An 18,253-nucleotide genomic window follows, 5' to 3' on the forward strand; every position below is an offset into this window, starting at 1 on the left:
TTAATATAGTTACTATATACATGTTTATAGTGCTTTCAAAGGCGCATTTTCAAAAGGCAACTGTTTTTTGAGGAAGAAGTTTCACTTCTCAGCCAAGAAGCTTCATCTTGGATGAGAAAGAATATACAAATAGTTGACTCCTATATAATTCACTATACCTCTCTTCTCTTGTTCTAAATTTCACTATACACTATTTATACATTGATTTTTGTTGTTTAAACTTTTCACTCCTCTCTTTTTGAAGATCTCATCAATTCCATCAATTCATTCACATCTTTCTTGGTTTTCCCTTCCTCTGGAGCATTCACTCTTCCGTCATATTTGTTGCTCAATTGTATTCTCATTTATTCTCTCCATATGACCAAGCCAAGAGTCAACTCACTTTTATTGTCAGTTCCTATTCAATGAGCACCCATTCATTCTCAACAGCTTTCTTCTACCATCTTCTTACCATACACATTTCCCTAACAACTACAAATCATTCTGATTTCTACCATGTCTATACCACTTTCAATAAGATTCTGCCAAACACATTTTAGGCATACATAAAAACTAATCCTCCTGTAGTAATTGCATTCACTCTTGCTACCTTTTCCCTTTGCATAGGGAACAATAACAGCATTTTCCAATTGTTGGATACAAGTGCAGCCTTCACACACCCCACAAACACACATTAAACAAGACATACATACAAACACACCTATATTTTACACCAGATACATCATCTACATTTGCAATTTTACATTCTCATATAGCATTCAAGATTTCCGTTATCATAATTTTTACTGGTATGTTAATATTTATAGTATTTTTGCTTCAAATTTACTCTTCAATATACATTCCATACAAATCTCCAAAACCCTCAAGTCTAGCAGTTCCTCGTTTCATTTTCGTCTCAAAGAATTTCATCATTTTCATTTTAATTCTTTATTCTGCTGGGGTCCTAATTTAGCCCTTTTCTCTAATTTTCAAAACTACTATCAAAATTGCTCTGTGATTTTCTACCTTTATTTATTCTACCTATTCACATTCATTCCTTTAATTACATTTTTGTAACTCTTTTTCTTTTACATTATGCAAACTTTCCTTCATGCTTATTTTTATAGCAATCTTTTTCTTATACACATTTTTGTTCATCCAGAAGCTCTCTATAATACTATCAGGGATCCTTTCTCATACTTCCTCTATCAGCACACATTTTTGTAGCATAATGTTTTTACACTGTCCAAGTAGCTTCAATTTGTACTTCCTTACTTCTATTTTCCACCGTTGGGTGATTAATCTATCTTCTAAACTATACAAGATTTATACTTTCTTATCCTGCAGTCTTTCTATAGTTTCTTTGACAACATCCTATAGTTCTTCTATGTCCATTTCCCCCAAGATCTATCCTATAAAAAATTACCCTCTTATACTTCACTAATTCTTCCAGCCTTTCATCATATTCAAATTAGTTATGCTTCTAGATTTATTATAGATATCTTTTCCATGCGTATGTATGAGCAGCCTAATGATTAAAACAGGTTTTAATGATTGATCTAATGAACTCACCAGACCACCACCATTCTCTTTCATTCTTGGATCTACAAATGGCTTAAACTCTTGTTCTCTACTTTCTTGTCTCATTCCCACCCATCAATTCATTTTATCCAGAATAATTTTCTTGTCCTGGAATTCACTTCCCTTAAGAATGTTGTGTAATTTTTCACAAAGCTCAATTCCAATTCTTCCATTAATACCATTCAATGAAAAGTAATATGCAATTATACTATAATCAACTAATAGATTCTTACACTCATATAGACCAATAATAAACAAGATGTTACCAATCCATACTCTGACACAGTTTTCTGTACATTTCCTGTAGTATGCTAAGAACCCTTGTATTCTTGTATTCCAAGAGCCCTTGTATACTTGGATTCCCCTCAATTTTTCTTAGAAATATTCTTAGGTCTCCTTGATAAAAATAAAATCAATTTTGGCTTATGAATTATGATTACTAATTACTTAGTAATCAATTACTACAATTACTTTTCTTTGCTCATCAAAACATCTTGCCTGCCAATGAGTCTTGGGCACCAATTAATTATGTCCACTTATTTTGGCTGTCTAACATTTTCTCCCACCAAATGGGTTAGTTATTGATCTATGGTTGGCAGTTACCTCTGCAAATATATGTAACCACAGCATAATTACAAGGATACTGCATCAATTAATTACTTTCATAGCGGCAAAAATCTTCCAGACAAAAGAGTTTAACATCAGGGTTGAACAAAAAAAGGAACAAGAGCCCAAAACATTTCACTAAGTAATATTAGAACTGTCCCAATACACATTGAATAAAATGCTGGAAAACACAGGCACTTTTTTGAAGTTCTTAATATAATCTCTATTCTGTTCAAAGGTAACCCTTTTCACTTTTTCTTTTAAACTCTATATTGAGTTCTAAGCAAATAGTTATATTTTAAGAATATAAAGAAAAACTGCACAGAATTAAGGACTAAGGTAGAAAGTAATTATGACCAAAGTTAATGCCAAAATGCATTTTTTAAAATTTCTATCTAAAATATTTTCTACTACTTTTGTCTCATAACATTAAGAAATTCCTGAGAAACTGCTGCCAAGAATTTAACTTTGAACAGGGCAAGAATGAAAACTTAGTATTCCTAGTTGAGCCAGAAGAAAAGAGTTTGAATGTATTATACCTTCTGTGCCATAATCATATATGTGTAGTAAACCCAGCTTTATTAAAAGTACCAATAGCAATAGCACTCAGACTTATATACCGCTTCATAGTGCTTTACAGCCTTCTCTAAGCAGTTTACAGAGTCAGCATATTGGTCCCAAAAATCTGGGATTTTACCAACCTCAGAAGGATGGAAGGCTGAGTCAATCCTGAGCCGGAAGGAAAAAACTTGGGTCAACCTTAAATCAGCCTTGATTGTCGGTTATCAATGTAATCTTGTTTCAAACAATTCAAAATGAAGATTAATCAGTTTAGAGATCAAAAAGAACAAGGAAACAAAACAAAATTTCCCAATAGTCTTTCTTGTGCTCTAGTATTTTTAAGAATTACAAGACAAGTTCTCTGCTATTTAGGCCTGTGTTAGGGTGTGCCAAATTTTTCAACTTTCAATTTCCAAACATTAGGGGTGACATGCCTTGGGGGTTGTAAAGACATTTTGGTTACTTTTAATATAATTTAGATGTACTTCATAAGTAACTACATAAATATCATAACTTTTTAACATTTTGTTTGTTTCATTTATTAATAAGCTACAGTTCACATTCATGGTTGAATGTGGTGAGCACGAATTGCAATTTGTGCTGCTTCACTGACTTCTTAGATTTTAATATATCACCAATGTAATTGAGACAGCAGGAATCTGGTATTTCTGAACATTTCTTATGGTGCCCTTAACCTCAGGTTTCTATGATCCCATTGTCTTTATTTGTTTTTTGTTTTTTTTAAAAAGCTCTTTTAATTTTAGAATTTTTTAAAAAAAATATTAAGTGAAAAACTACCATCCTGCAAAGCACCTGCCCCTATCATCATTTGGTTTAAAAGAATATCTTTAGTTCTGGTCAGCTTCCTTAAAATCTATGGAGTACATTTACACAAAGATTATTTTGGGAGTTGAGCAACATATAAATGATAATAAATAAATGTGTATAAATACAGATAGTCCTCAACTTATGACTAAAATGCAGCCCAAAATTTATATTGCTAAGTGAGAAACTTGTGGAGTTTTGCTGCATTTTACGACTTTTCTTGCCACATTTGTTAAGTCAATCCGGGGCCGGAATAGCTCAGGCTGTTAAGAAGCCTGTTATTAGAACACAGTAGCCTGCAATTATTGCAGGTTCAAGGTTGACTCAGCCTTCCATCCTTTATAAGGTAGGTAAAATGAGGACCCAGATTGTTGGGGGGGCAATAAGTTGACTTTGTAAAAAAATATACAAATAGAATGAGACTATTGCCTTATACACTGTAAGCCGCCCTGAGTCTTCGGAGAAGGGCGGGATATAAATGTAAACAAAAAAAAAATCAAAAAAAATCACTGCAGTTGTTAAATTAGTAACACGGCTGTAAAGTGAATCTGGCTTCCCTATTGACTTTGCTCATCAGAAGGTTGCAAAAAGGGATCACATGAGTCTGTGACACTGCAACTGTCATAACTGTGAGTCAGTCGTCAAGCATCTGAATGTAAATCACGTGACCATGGGGATGCCAGAATGGTCATAAGAGTGAAAAATGGTCATAAATCACTTTTTTATTACCATTGTAACTTTGAACAGTCACTAAATGAACTGTTGTAAGTTGAAGACTGCCTGTAATGAAAATGTCAGATGTGTTTTATATGGAAATGTGCCCACATACTAAGAAAAAAGACAAAGGTAGCAGTGGTGAAATATAAATTTTGTTACTGCTGGTTCTGTGGGGGTGGCTTGGTGGGGGGATGTAATGTGACTGGGTGGGCATGACCAACTTTTTTTTTTACTTTTAAAAGCATTTTTTCTACAACCTCTTCAGTTGCTTTTAAAAGACTCTGACAATCCCAGCTGAGTTGCCTGATTGTCAAGAGGATTTTGTTTTCTTTTAAAAGCATTTTTTTTGCCTTTAAAAGAAAAAAAAAGCCTCTAACAATCAGGCAACTCAGCTGGGATTATCAGAGCCTTTTAAAAGCATTTTTACAACCTCTTTGGCCAAAGAAGTTGTAGAAAAAATGCTTTTAAAAGGCTCTGATGATCCCAGCTGAGCCGCGTGTTCATCAGAGGCTTTATTTTTTACTTTTAAAAGCATTTTTTCCGCTGAAGAAAAAATGCTTTTAAAATTAAAAAACCCCTCTGATGATCGTGCAGCTCAGTTGGGCGGGGGGGCACGGATTTTTGCTACCGGTTCTCCGAACCACCCGCCACCATCGCTACTGGATTGGGCGATCTGGTCCGAACCAGGAGCATTTTACCCCTGAAAGGTAGGTAAGGTGGTAGATAGCTTCCTGGGGATAAAGCTTGCCAGTTTGTCATATAAAATGGGTGTTTTTCAACTGCTGACAGCTGCCATTGCAATTATTTTATAAAACTACCCACAATCCTCTGAAAATAATTCATTAACCTAAAAGGTTACCTTTAACTTAAACACATATAAAGCTCTAGAATATAATAAAAATATTGAGATTTGTGGAGCCTTAAATACTAATATTTATTATGGCAAAGTTTTGTGCATTGCAATCTACAAAAGTTTATGCAGTAATAAAATTTCTAGTTCTTAAAGTGTCACAAGTTCTTTATTTTTACTGGAATAAACTAAGACATAATCATTGCAGAATATGACAGCATTTACTACCAAAAACTGAAGTGGGATTCCTGGATCTGTAAGGATTTGGGTGTTCATGGACCCTAATCAGTGACTGATATTTTCCAATGTTATAGAACAAGCTTTCTGGCTGAGCCCTCTGAGCACAAAATATGTTTAGCCCCTGTTTTCCAACAGCAAAGTAGCACAGGCAACGGAATCCAACCATATTGGCTGTAATATTGATAGAATTCCTGAAAGCTGAAGCCATTTTGATTTGGTAAAATCAAGGATGAGAAATGTAAAACTCCTGTAAGACCATAATAGCAATAGCACTTAGACTTATATACCGCTTTGCAGTGGTTTACAGCCCTCTCTAAGTGGTTTACAGAGTCAGCATATGGTCCCCAACAATCTGGACCCTCATTTTATCGATTGCAGAAGGATGGAAGGCTGATCAACCTTGAGCTGGTGAACTTCGAACTGCCAAATTGTCTATAATACTGCATTCTAACCACTGCGCAATTACGGACATAATAATTATGTCCTATGAAGTATTATACCTATTTGGCTGGGTGAGATCAAAAGTCCCTAAAGTCTTCAACAGATAAATACACCACACACAAAAAGTGAAAGATGTATGGTAATTCAGCATAATTTAGAGTATAAAATTACTATTAACTAGTACAGAATATGGAACATTTATTATTAATTGAGAAAGTTTTTTCCCACCACCATCATTATTTTATTATTTTAAGTAAACCTACATTAATAACAATTACTGCCACTACCATATTTACTAACAATGAATTACATTAATTGTATTTGAAGGAGAAAATTCCTGACCATATCCAGACAAAAGCCAATGCATTTCAAAGTTATTTCAAACCATTTATCACAGAGGGATTGATTATGGACTTTAATGGAACCAAATTAAAAAGGCCAGAAATTTGAGATTTAATAGAAAATAACAGATATATGCAGAGATACTAAAAAGTTTGTATAGATGCTGAAAATGTTAAGCAGATAAATGTCAGGTATGATTTCTAGGAATAGAAACATCTATTTAGCCACTAGAGGGAGTTAAGATATTCACAATTTAATTGGTATTTATGTAGCATATATTATTAAGTGTATTATAATTATACTTAAAAAAGATTGAACAAGCTTGCCTCAATGTTGACACAATATAGTATTACACCAATTCCAAGAATTATCTTTATGGCAGTATGATTTTGTTTCAAATAAACACATTCAATGTTTTCAGTATAACGAAGCTAGAATTTTCTGAGAATGGAATCATGGAGCAAAATTTCTACGACACATATTAAATTTTTGGTCAAACTTAGGTAACAAAGAAATAAATAGAAATTATTTATACTGAGAAAACATTCATTGTTCCTGTCCATAAAGTCTCTGTGAGACAGCATTGTTTAGCTCACAAAGATATAAACAGATGTTCCAGCTAATTCCATTCTATCACTCCCACTATAACGCCTTCACTTCCAGATGTGCCCATGTTTATTATAAAGCAACTATTCAAAGATTTCCCCTCTTCTATTGCAGAGCATGCCAGTAATTTCACTTGGTACTCACAGCAAAACACTGACTGTTGAATGAAGTGCTTCTTTCATAAGGAAATGCTGCAAATTTAAAAACAATTCAATTGTCTATTCCTTGTGAGTGATATAAGCACTTGGACTGTGACTCTGTTGCCTGTTCCTATTTTATTGACAAAAACTCAGGGCAAGATCTCATATTTTGAAAGAGCACACTTCAATATCCATGACCTTTCTACAGCAAAAAGACAAAAGGAAAAAACAATCTCTTAGACAATATTTGCACCAGATGCTTATTGATGCTTTAGGCTTTGTACTTGCTACTATTTCCTATAGTCAGCAGATACTCTAATGTCTGAACTGGGAGCAGATTAATGACCTTTATCCAGACCATACATAAATGCATACTATTTCTTAATGGCTACCAAAGCTATTTGAGTAGAATGTTGAGACAAGGAATTATTTAGCCTGGGAAATCAGTTTATAATTAGAAAGAGCCTGGGAACAACAAGTAAAAAGAATCAAATCCCTTACACTAAAAGACACAGAAGAGATCACAAGTGAGACACCACTTAGAGGTCCTTAATATGGCAGATATGATAAGATGTCCTTCTCCCAGAAATCCAGATTCAGATGTGCAGAATACCAATTCCATTAATTAGCAGACACTAGCACAAATATTTAAGAGAAATGCTTCTTGTATCACTTATTCCTTACTTCTGAGTTCATGCTCAGTTAAAAGTCTATATAGTATGTCAATTTTCATCACAAAAGGCCAGAAGAAGAAAAAAAGTAATTATTGGGCACATGCCAATGCTCCAGAAGAATCCCCCTCTTGGCATAGATATTGTATTTATCTGCGAGAGGCTGAACTGATAACAACCTTGTCTGGCTTATTTTAAGGAAAGTCCTCAGATTTTATTTACAAGATGAAATCTTTTTAAGAGTGAACCTGTTAAAAATGTTCGCAGTGAATTATGACTGTTATCAGTCTCTGGAAAAAAAAGGTTCTGTTTGAGTTCACTAAGAAGCAACGTTCAGATTTATTGTGAAATGGTTCATTAGTCCAAAAGCCATCATTTATATAGTCATTTGGTGAATAAGCTTATTCAATGGATAGAATCTGGTTTCACTTTGGACAAATCAAAATGATATCTGTGCACTTATTATATGTATGGTAAATACCTTTAAACCATGGGAAGGCTGAAACAGACAGAATAAGAAGCAAAAAATAAAGGAAATAAAATATTTACCCTTCCAGTTCATTATAGCACATAGAATCACACAATTAATCTATATCCAGCACATATCCAGATTCATCTAGCCCAGTGGTTCTCAACCTTTAAAGTGCTGTGACCCTTTTAATACAATTCCCTACGATGTGGCGACCCCTTTAATACAATTCCCCACGATGTGGCGACCCCCAACCGTAAAATTATTTTCGTTTTGATTTTATCGCACCTGAAGCCGTATTGGCTAGCGATCTGAACTGCTTGCGATTGCCTTGAGGACGGAGGCATTAAAGCGGAGACTCCTCCCCTATTAAGTTTATCGCGCCTGAAGCCAGATTAGGCTAGCGATTGGGAATGATTGCAGCTGGCTTGAGAGGGAGACATCAGAGCAAAGATTTCTCTCTTTTTTAATTGATCGCGCCTGAAGCCGAATTTGGCTAGCGATTTGAAGAGCCTGCAGCTGGCTTGTGGAGTCAACCATTGGGGCGGAATTCTTCGACTCGCAAGTATACTTCCCATATTTCCAATGGTCTTAGGCAACTCCTGGCAAATCGTCATTCGACCCCCAAAGGGGTCCCGAATCACAGGTTGAGAACTGCTGATCTAGCCTACTATCCTCTCTTATAGGACCACAGTAATCACACCAAAGGTTGTTTTATTCTTTAGTACAATACACCCAGAAAACTTGAAAAGCCTCTTACACATATTTTTTTTTAAATACTGTTCTAGTATATAGTCACTACTACTAACCTTAATGGCTTTTTTGTTTATTAGAAACTAATTCCATTGTTTGATGCTTCAAGACTTAATCTGGAAGTTTATAATGGTATTTCTGTTACATTTTCTTTTGCAGAATGACTGAGTTATGATAAAAAGGCTAGGAAGAAAGTTTATTTGTTAAAACTGTTTTCCTTTTCAGCACTTTTGGCTGAAAAGTAATGTAGCTCTTTACTTGAAAGGAAAAAGGAACCATTTTACAATGGTCTTATGAGCCTGGGGCCAAAACAATGCAGAATTGAAAGTACTATTTATCCAGCTACCAGCAGTAAAAAGATCAGAGGGGCAATTTTGCTAAAGCAGATAGATAAGTTGCATTTTTCTTCTTTCTTTCCACTGATGTAATGCAAATTAATAAGGGCATACCCTGACTATAGAATCTGAGACTGAAAGAGATCGCTTCCTCTTGAACTCAAGCTCAAAGGTTATACCTCAGGGTTTGCTCAGAGAGAAGGCTTGTATATCTCCATTTGACTAAAATAAGAATTTGTTTTTACAGAGTGAGATATGTATACTGTGGGAGATAAGCATTTCTCAATGTCAGGGAAACAGATGTAGGAGATGGAGTTCTTCGTATTCTGTAAGAAGGGCATATGTAACATTGTTTCTTGGAAATGCAACTGCATGATAATATCTATGCAGGAATTATTGGTCTTCAAATCCAACTCAGACAGAAAAAAGTGCACAATTGAAAAATTGGATATATAGTGTTGATGAAATTACAGATATTGTAAAGATAATTTTTGATAAGAAATGTAGACTGTTACCGTATCACTGGTATGGGTGATTGTTGATTTTAGGCAGAATTAAGTTCCATTTGCTGGGATAATTATTGCCTAAGAAAATGTTTTTATTTTTGAATGATTCCAGTAAGTATTTTCAATTGGAGATACTGTAACTCCCAAATATTCCAACGATTTTCTATGGTCTCTTAAACAAAAACACCCTGATGAATTGTAATGGATATTTATACTTTTGTATTGTTCAGTATATACAAGTAAAAGAATCCTTTTAAAAAATCAACATTCACTGTTATTACTAGTTGACTCCAATTCTCTTGTCACTTCACTTCTATCTCACCATATCCTGCAACTTTATGGATAAATGAAACAATTTTACAGAAAAATGGAACACAGCACCTCATGGTTCTGACTTAAACAGAATAACAATAGCAATAGCACTTAGACTTATATACCGCTTTACAGTGCTTTACAACCCTCTCTAAGTGGTTTACAGTTAGCATATTGTCCCCAACAACATGGGTCCTCATTTTACCAACTTTGGAAGGATAGAAGGCTGAGTCAACCTTGAGCCTGGCAAGATTTGAACTGCCAAATTGCAGGCAGCCAGCAACCAGCAGAAGTAGCCTGCAGTACTGCACTCTAACCACTGCGCCACCATGGCTCATCTCAGAAAGTAGATGTGCCAGTCAAAGTTGATTCCACTTGAACTTTCTCCAGTTCAATTATATACACATATATAGCATCTGCATTTTGGAAGTGATCAAAATGTCAAATAATTCATAAAGGTTTGCAAGTTTTCAAGGGAATGCTACCTCATAATTAAATAACTAATTATCCTCAAAATACGGTATTTAATACAGGTTAACCAACAAACTAACCAACAAACTAATGTGCAGAAATTACTGAGCTACTATTTTTTATTTTCTTGCTTGCAAAGGGGAATTAATAAATCCAAGAATTTTTAAAATATTAAGATATCACAAGATTAAAAAACATTAAGCATATTCAGAAGTTCAAAGCAGCTGATAAAAGCTAATCCAACAAAGGTTCATATGGATGCCAAAAATTAGACTAATCAATTAACTAAAGAAAATGGAAAGGTTAGTCCTTGGAACTTGGAAGTAAAGTCTGCTTCAAAAGACAATTTTGTTCCTTTTAGCATTAAAAAGGAATTCAATTTTATGCAATATTTAACTGTAATAAATGTATTCTTTCACCTTGCCTCTATTATGATGTACTGTTGTGCAAAGCTTTGAACAAGAACTTTATTTTGTTTGAAACTTTGGAATAATGAAGCAAAGCTACAAAATTAATGCTACAGAAGATGACTGAGCTTTTTCCTGCCAAGCCTCTTAAGGCTGGGCAGATGCTTTTCAGGGAACACCAAGGGAGAAGGCTGGGAAGAGTTGTTGCTCCTCACACTAGCTACTTCAAGGAGAATCACTTTGTTTTTAAATTAAATGATGTATGCTCCCCAGAGTAATTTCTTGTGAAATGGGCAGCCATACAAATATGCTAAATGAGTATCTAAAATCACAAGGTCACATTATTTCACTGAAGTGAATCAGGATGCCTTCATGGCCTGAATTATTTCATCAAAGCAGTTCTGTCACTTCGTAAGTATCTATTATGCAGTTTATGGATCCTAAATGTTTGATCTCAGGGGCCTTCCTGTTTTAAAATTCCATGACTGCTGCATAAGGCAAGCTGAATAAAATGTAAGACAGCAAATTTGAATAGGAGATTTGATTCCTTTTGAGAAGTGGGTTATCTAGAACAGTCGTCACCAACTGGTGGTCCGCGGACCACTGGTGGTCCGCGAGAAAATTTTGGTAGTCCGTGGCTGGGTCGGGCTCCTCGAGAGACGAGTGCTTGCAGTAGGGCGATCTGGCTTCCACCTCCCTGCAAGCTCTCGTCTCTCGAATTCTCCCTGAAGCGGCACGGGAAGCTTAAATCAGGCTCCTGGAGAGGAGAGCTTGCAGGGAGGCGGAGCCAGATCACCTCCCTGCAAGCTCTCCTCTCGAGGAGTCCGACCTAAGCTTCCCGTGCCGCTTCAGGGAGAACTCGAGAGGCGAGAACTTGCAGGGAGGTGGACATTAGATCACCTCCTTGCAAGCTCTCATCTCTTGAGTTCTCCCTGAAGCGGCATGGGATGTCTGCAAGTGACAACTATAATGAATATGTCCACCTGCCCTCCCGAAGCACCACCGCAGCGAATAAAACAACCCCAACAACAACAGCTCTGCACCTCTTCCTGCAGCCAAACGCACCCAGCCATGCGTGCCCTTTCGTGAAATGGGCTGTGCATGGGGCGCTTGGAGAGCAAGCGAGCAAGAGAGCTCTCCAACCTCTGTTTTTGTGCGTGCATGTGTATGAGGGAGGGAGGGAGCGATTTGAAGGCAAGTCATCCAAACTTCTGGCAGAGATGAGGGCGGCTTCTGAGCAGCCCTGAATCAGCCAGCTCCACCTGACCTATTCCCTGAGTCTCGCCGTTCTCCTCGCCCCCCCACCCCCACCCCACTCAAGCAGCGGCATTTCTTCTCTGCTTCTCTGCAGATGCTGGTGCGGGCACCATGGGCATAGCTTGTTGGGGCTGAGCAGGGAAGCCACTGCTTGAGTGGGGGCGGGGGGCAGGAGAACGGCGAGACTCAGGGAATAGGTCAGCTGGAGCTGGTTGATTCAGGGCCACTCAGAAGCCACCCCCATCTCTGCCAGAAGTTTGGGTGGCTTGGCTTCAGATCACTCGCTCGCTCCCTCCATCCCTCACACACACACACACAAATGATTTTGTGATTTCACCCCAGGGCTGAACCCACTAGTGGCTGTCCCCGCCCCTCGCCCTCCCTTCCCAGTCACTCCTCGCCTGGCAAGGGAAGTGGAGGGGGGAATAGAGATTCGCTCCATATTCCAGAGTGGGAGCTAGATCTCACAGCTGTTTCTTCCGGCCCTTGTTGGTGCTCCCACACTTCGGTTTCCCCGGCTTGAGTTCCTCTCAGCCCCAAGACACTGGCTGGCTCATGAGAAAGAGGGGGAGAGAGAGAGAAAGAGAGGGGGGAGAGGAGGAGAGAAAGAGAGAAAGAGAGAGAAAGAGAAAAAAAGAAAGAGAAAGAGGGGGGAGAGAAAGAGAGATGAATGAATGAGTGGGAGAAAGGGAAAGAGAGAGGGGGTGAGAGAGAGAAAGAGAGGGTGAGAGAGAGAAAAAGGGGGGAGAAAGAGAAAGAGAGGGGGAGAAAGAGAGAGAGAAAGAGGGGGAGAAAGAGAAAGAGGGGAAAGAGAAAGAGGGGGAGAAAGAGAGAGAAAAGGAAAGGGGAGAAAGAGAGAAAGAGGGGAGAGAGAAGGAGAGAGGGAGAGAAAAGAGGGGAGAGAGAGAGAAAGAAAGAGGGGGAGAAAGAGAGAGAGAGAAGAAAGGAGGGAGAGAAAGAGAGATGACAATGATTGGGAGAGAGAGAAAGAGAGGGGGGAGAGGGGAGGGGGGAGAAAGAGAGAGGAGGGACAGTGCCTGAAGGACCCCATCCCATCACGAGGAATCCAGGTGCTTCAGCAAGTGGCAAGCTGGATTCATATTAGTGGTTCCCGGGATTTAAAATTATGGACTTGGTGGTCCCTGAGGTCCAAAAGGTTGGGGACCCCTGATCTAGAAATCAGGATGATATGTGAAGTTTCTTATCTTTTCTTATGAGGTGCTCTCATCTTACACTGAAATTCAGTCAATTCTACAATGAAGCCTCTGAAGTTATTCAAAATTAATACCTCTCCCACTTGACTGTAATTCATTCCATCCAAAAACTGAGGTTCTTAAAGAGCATAAATGTAAACAGCTTAAAAGGAAAGGGGAGAAAGAGAGAGAACGAGGGGGGAGAGAGAAGGAGAGAGTGGGAGAGAAAAAGAGGGAGAGAGAGAAAGAGAAAGAGGGGGAGAAAGAGAGAGAGAGAAAGGAGAGGAGAGAAAGAGAGATGACAGAATGAGTGGGAGAGAGAGAAAGAGAGGGGGGAGAGGGGAGGGGGGAGAAAGAGAGAGGAGGGACAGTGCCTGAAGGACCCCATCCCATCACGAGGAATCCAGGTGCTTCAGCAAGTGGCAAGCTGGATTCATATTAGTGGTTCCCGGGATTTAAAATTATGGACTTGGTGGTCCCTGAGGTCCAAAAGGTTGGGGACCCCTGATCTAGAAATCAGGATGATATGTGAAGTTTCTTATCTTTTCTTATGAGGTGCTCTCATCTTACACTGAAATTCAGTCAATTCTACAATGAAGCCTCTGAAGTTATTCAAAATTAATACCTCTCCCACTTGACTGTAATTCATTCCATCCAAAAACTGAGGTTCTTAAAGAGCATAAATGTAAACAGCTTAAAAAGGAAAGAGGAAAACCATTTCTTTACATCTTGGAAATCACTTAACAAGTGGCAAGCATATTCTTGCCTGCTAATGGCAATTTTCAGTAGTACCTGCAACTAAAAGCTTTAAGCTGTAAAATAACACCCACTGGCTTTTCTATGAACAGCATGGACATTGCTGGCCAAATAAAAAGGTTCAAATATTTTTATTAATTGATCAAAATGTAAAGTACAGAAATACAAAGAAAAATGAAAATAATGGAGGAAAGGGGAAAGAGAGAAAAGTGCAGGAAAAAGGGGAAAAAGAAAAAGCATTGACTTCCGACTCCTTTTGGTGTAATAGAATAAGGTAAAACCTAAATCTTTTACTTTTATATGATAATATATACTAGCCATTTCAAAAACAAATTATCTAATAAGCAAAACCCAAAATCAAAATTTCATTTTTAAAACAAGCACAAAGCACAAAGTCCAAAAGAGGTTTCCAAGGAAAACAAAATTGTGTTTTTTTCTTTAATCAAAGTCAATTTAGTCATCTCTGCTAACTCCATCAACTTTTGCAACCATTGTGGGGATCGAAGTGTCCTTCCATTGTTGTGCATAAAGTATTTTTGCTGCCACCAACATATATAACATATAACTGCTGGCCAAATAAAAGGACAATGAAACAATTTCCACACACAAATTGAAAATGAAGTTCCACTAGCTGTATTTCAGACTGCATTTTGAGATACAAAATAATGAAAACTGAGTGAATGAAATCTCTTGCTAACAGTTTTTGTTAAGGCATAATAAGATAGTTGAGTAGGATGGCAAGAAGCATTTGTTCAATAGAATAAAATAACCATCACTTCTGAATTTTTAGAAGCATTTAAACAATACAATAAAATAACCATCACTTCTGAATTTTCTCAGTGCAGTAATTGTGTAGCCAGATATGTTTTATATTTTTAGTAAACTTTCAAGTTGACAAATTTATGTTTTGTGTATAAGCCTCACAATCATAATGCAAGAATTCACTCTAAAAAGGACTCTTACTTTTTACTGTCAGAATAATGAGTAGCTCTTTGTTTGGGGGGGGGAGACACAAGAAAAGAGGAGAAAGGGCAAGAAAGAGATGAAATGTCAGAGTGGGAATTACTTTAGTTATTTATGGTCTGGGAAGCCATTTGTATCTCATAAATGATTCCAAGTTTATCTTTCTATAAAGGTGACCTTTCAGTTATGGTACAAATTAACTTTTTGTCTGACAGTCCAGAAAGAAAATAAAAGAAACCTAGGTAGGTCAGTTATGCCAGTATTTTTTCCCACTAGAAGAAAAGTCAATCATCATCAGAGCAACTTCTCTCACTGGAGAATTATACAATAAAGTTGGGCCTGACAAACTTCCTCACTTCTGCCATGCACAAATATGTAACTTTAGATCCTTAATGAATGTATAATGTTTTTGACTCATTTGTTTAATTGGCTTCTCCTAATCTAGTTTTAGGACTAGATCCTAATGAGAATAGACAACATTTTAGATCATGTTTCTGCAGAAATATTTAAAATTAGAAAGGGTTCACAAACTTTTAAGTACTACTTATATGAAGTACATGAAACTGCTGAGTGTGGGTCATTTGTAGGTATGGGTTGCGGAATCATCAGTATTCTGATGATATCCAGTTGCACATCTCCTCCTTGGACTGACCAAGTGATGATGTCAAGGACCTTTCCCAGTGTCTGGAGGCTGTGATGGGGGAGAAAAAGCTTCTGCTCAACCCTGGTAAGATGGAGTTTTAAAGCCCCTAGTTCAAGGGTTTTTTCTCTCTTTAACTCTGATGGGAGTACATTTTCCTAGTCAGAAATTGGTGTGCAATTTGGGGATCCCCTCAGTCCCTGCTCAATGAGCAAGTGGTAGCCGTGACAAAGGGGGGGGGTTGCAATTGCACAGGTTTGTCTTGTACACTAACTCTGTCCATGCCTGAACCAGGCCTTGCTCTAGTGACTCATGCCTTACTCATCCCCTAATTAGATTATTGTAATGTGTTCTGCATGGGACTGCACTTGGAAGCTGCAGATGGTCCAGAATCAGCAGTGGGTTTCAGCAGGTTCTGACCAGTTCTGGAGAACCGGTAGCGGAAATTTTGAGTAGTTTGGAGAACCGGTAGTAAAAATGCTGACTGCCCCTGCCCCCATCTATTCTCTGCCTCCCAAGTCCCAGTTGATCAGGAGGAAATAGAGATTTTACAGTATCCTTCCCCTGCCATGCCCACCAAGCCACACCCACAGAACCAGTAGTAAAAAAATTTGAAACCCACCACTGTCCAGAATATAGCAGTGCAGGCAGTTTTTGGTATTTCTCATTACATCCATGTAACACTGCTGCTTCATGAGCTACACTGGCTCCTTGTATGCTTTGAGTACAGTTCAATAGGTGCTAATTATTACCTATAAAGCTTCTATGGCCTGGGGCCAGACTACTTGCAGGACCATCTTTCTCTTATTGCTTCTGCCCATCTCACCAGATCTATGCACCAGGTCTCTTCTCTTAAACAATGTCAACATGTGGGATCCCAGAGTTATGTCTTCTCAGTGGCAGCATCTGCCATGAGGCAAAGCACCTCTCCGAAACGGAAGGAGTAATCTTTAGGAAGAGGAAGCTAAAGGGAGCGAGAGGGGAGGCACATTCTGACTTGCAAGATTCTGTTATAGCACTAACAGCACTTAGACTTATATACCGCTTCACAGTGCTTTACAGCCCTCTCTAAGCAGTTTACAGAGTCAGCATATTGCCTGCAACAACCTGGGTCCTCATTTTACCGACCTTGAAAGGATGGAAGGCTGAATCAAACTTGAGCCTGATGAGATTTGAACTGCCAAATTGTAGGCAGCCAGCAGTCAGCAGAAGTAGCCTGCAGTACAATATTCTAACCACTGTGCCACCATGGCTCACCATAATTATTATATCCTTATAGAAATGGAAGTATTAACATGCATGACATTGGTTGCCTAAGTTCATCTACCTTGAAGGGCTGACTTCAGTCTTGCACGTCTCAGTGCACTTTCCCCCTTTCTCCTTTTATTTTTGTGAGAACTAGGAAGGGTCTGTCTGAGATCCTTTTTCAGGTGACATTTCTGGCCCAGACTTAGATATCTTTTATCTGATTGCTGCCTTCGTTGTGACTGTTCCTTCTGCTCCTCAAAGTTATTCCTTCTGCCCATTACACGGATACACAGACATAGATGATGGTTAAGATGACCCCAACCCTATTGCCTTTTATAAAGCATTGAAGACCTGAGTGTTTCCATAGATATTTGGATCAGAGGTGAAGTGAGTTCTGCTTCTGTTAATAATTATTACTTTTTTATTGGGAGTGGGGCGAGGCATATCTTTTGGTCAGTTTGCATGTTTTTATCCAGAGTCACTTGTGTGAGATAGGAGACTACATAAGGATTATAAATACATAAAATAAAATATCAATTTAAATTCTCACCTGGATAATCTCTCCATTTGAAGCTATAAGTTCTGTAGGGATGGTGACTCTGAAGGTGCGACCTACCACAGCAGAGCTGTCTGGAATCCCCACCACTGCTGGTGCACTCTCACGAAGGTCCGAAAGCACCAAATGCATGGAGGCTTCTAACTGATGTTCCCAGTCCCGTACAACTTCTGAGGTTTCACTGGGCCAATGGCACTTAGCTGAAGTAATCACTGTCAGAACCAGCAAAGTCCTCCCCAATACTGGGGGTAGTTGTACAAATCCAGGATTCATTTTAATTATATGCACCAATTATACTAGCCACAAAATAAGGCTCAGAGCCAACAATCTGTATAAAATTGCTTAATCAAAAGGTCTTCACACCAGATTCATTGTTGTCAGTCTTGATGCCTGAAAGAAGAACATAAACAGTGATCAGAAACTGAAGAAAATTCATTAAATTTAATGAACATTAAATGTTCTTTTATTCATTTTATTAGCTAATTGGTACATGAAATCTTTCAAGAATTGAAGCTAAGCCGCCTGCTTTAGGTCCTTGCTTTTCAAATTTTACAAGTGTGCTTCAGCACAGATGGATGCCACCCAGGGGTCAAATCAAAATTTTTTCCCTACCGGTTCTGTGGGCATGGCTTAATGGGTGGGTGTGGCTTGGTGGTCAGATGGCTTGGTGGGCGTGGCCAATAAAAATAAAAATAAATAATAATAAAATAAATAATAATAAAAATAAAAATAATAAAGTATAAAAGAACAATAAGAGGTACCAAAAACCAACTTTCACACTTTACACACACACAACTGACTCACACACAATGTAAAAGCAGCTGCACC

At 38.0% G+C, this 18,253-nt stretch overlaps 1 protein-coding gene across 6 annotated transcripts in view; it reads right to left on the minus strand.

Annotated features, from left to right (window-relative positions):
• The window catches only part of DAG1 (dystroglycan 1), an 85,358-nt gene that overhangs the window by 23,639 nt on the left and 43,466 nt on the right, over positions 1 to 18,253 (minus strand). For all 6 annotated transcript variants that reach the window (XM_058172714.1, XM_058172715.1, XM_058172719.1 and 3 more), the window contains one exon: positions 17,420 to 17,815. In XM_058172714.1, coding sequence (XP_058028697.1) covers positions 17,420 to 17,698 — 279 coding nt within the window. In that variant the 5' untranslated portion in view covers positions 17,699 to 17,815. The remainder of the gene's footprint in view (positions 1 to 17,419; positions 17,816 to 18,253) is intronic.

This window comes from Ahaetulla prasina, chromosome 2, assembly GCF_028640845.1.
Source record: "Ahaetulla prasina isolate Xishuangbanna chromosome 2, ASM2864084v1, whole genome shotgun sequence".
Taxonomy (NCBI): Eukaryota; Metazoa; Chordata; class Lepidosauria; order Squamata; family Colubridae; genus Ahaetulla; species Ahaetulla prasina.